At 21.1% G+C, this 1095-nt stretch overlaps 1 protein-coding gene across 1 annotated transcript in view; it reads right to left on the bottom strand.

Annotated features, from left to right (window-relative positions):
• Window positions 1-1095, bottom strand: part of LOC108574588 — a 36381-nt gene that overhangs the window by 29228 nt on the left and 6058 nt on the right. Inside the window, exon 4 of the mRNA XM_017937208.1 lies at window positions 8-196. Within this exon, the coding sequence (XP_017792697.1) occupies window positions 8-196 (189 nt within the window). The remainder of the gene's footprint in view (window positions 1-7; window positions 197-1095) is intronic.

Here is a 1095-nt window from a genome sequence, read left to right as displayed (position 1 = left end):
AAATTACCGGCTTCTTAATTCCCATATAGTTTGAGTGTTTGGTGACTTATTATTTCTTTTAACTGATAATTTATTATCTGTTTGAATATCTTCGTTATTCAAGGAATTTGATGCAGCAAGAAAGCGTGATTTTCTAGCTGCTACTTTACCTCGACTTTGAGAAAAAACTTCTCTGCCACCAGCAATTTCTATAATTCTAGAACAAATAATTATTGTATAACAAAACTGTATTTAAGAACTTTTTCTTTTGAACAAAACTTGCTATTATAATAGTAAATCTTAAATTTATGTATAAAAACATTGTCAGAAAATAAGTTTGAAATAATAATATTTGAAATACATTCATTACATTATATAAAGTGTATCCATTATTTATTTATTTGATATAAATTTATTAATGAAGTGAAATTTAAAAAAACTGTTAAACTGAAATTTATTCTATTGATGGTAATATATAATATGTAGTAGTATATTCATTAAAAGTGCAATACTAAAATGTAAAAACATTACATAAGGAATTAAATGACTCTATGCAGTATGATATAAAGTATTATACAAATATGCAAAACTATTATTTGTTTTATAGATTTTTGTATAGATCATTTTAAATCATTTTATTTCTTTCTCGTTAAAAATACATATACTCTTTACAATTATTTAAGGAATTTAAATACAAAAATTGTTGTTAAATTTGTGAATTAAAATAATATGTGTTTATTTCTCAAAATTTTTTGTATGTAACAAAAATATCAACATATGGAATAAACTAGAAGATATAACATCTTAATTTATGCCTTACACAAATAATCAAATTATTTCTTAAAAAATAAAATTATAAATTAACTTTAAAAAATTTCTGCTGTATTTATACTTAAACAAAAATGATTGTACTTATAAAAGTAGAGCAATTTCTATGAAAGCAATATCATATATTACCATCATTATCATTTACTTGCTTGTCTTATGTATTTATCATGTACTTATTATTTTAAACTTTGAAGAAAATTAAGAATTACTTTCTCAGTGCATAGTTAGGTGAATATTTGAATTACATAAAGTTGATTTAATAAAAACTATAACTTTGCTTTCATATAT

The sequence above is a fragment of the Habropoda laboriosa genome, unplaced genomic scaffold (genome assembly GCF_001263275.1).
Source record: "Habropoda laboriosa isolate 0110345459 unplaced genomic scaffold, ASM126327v1 scaffold175, whole genome shotgun sequence".
NCBI lineage: Eukaryota > Metazoa > Arthropoda > Insecta > Hymenoptera > Apidae > Habropoda > Habropoda laboriosa.
This window is presented reverse-complemented; position numbering and strand designations above follow the sequence as displayed.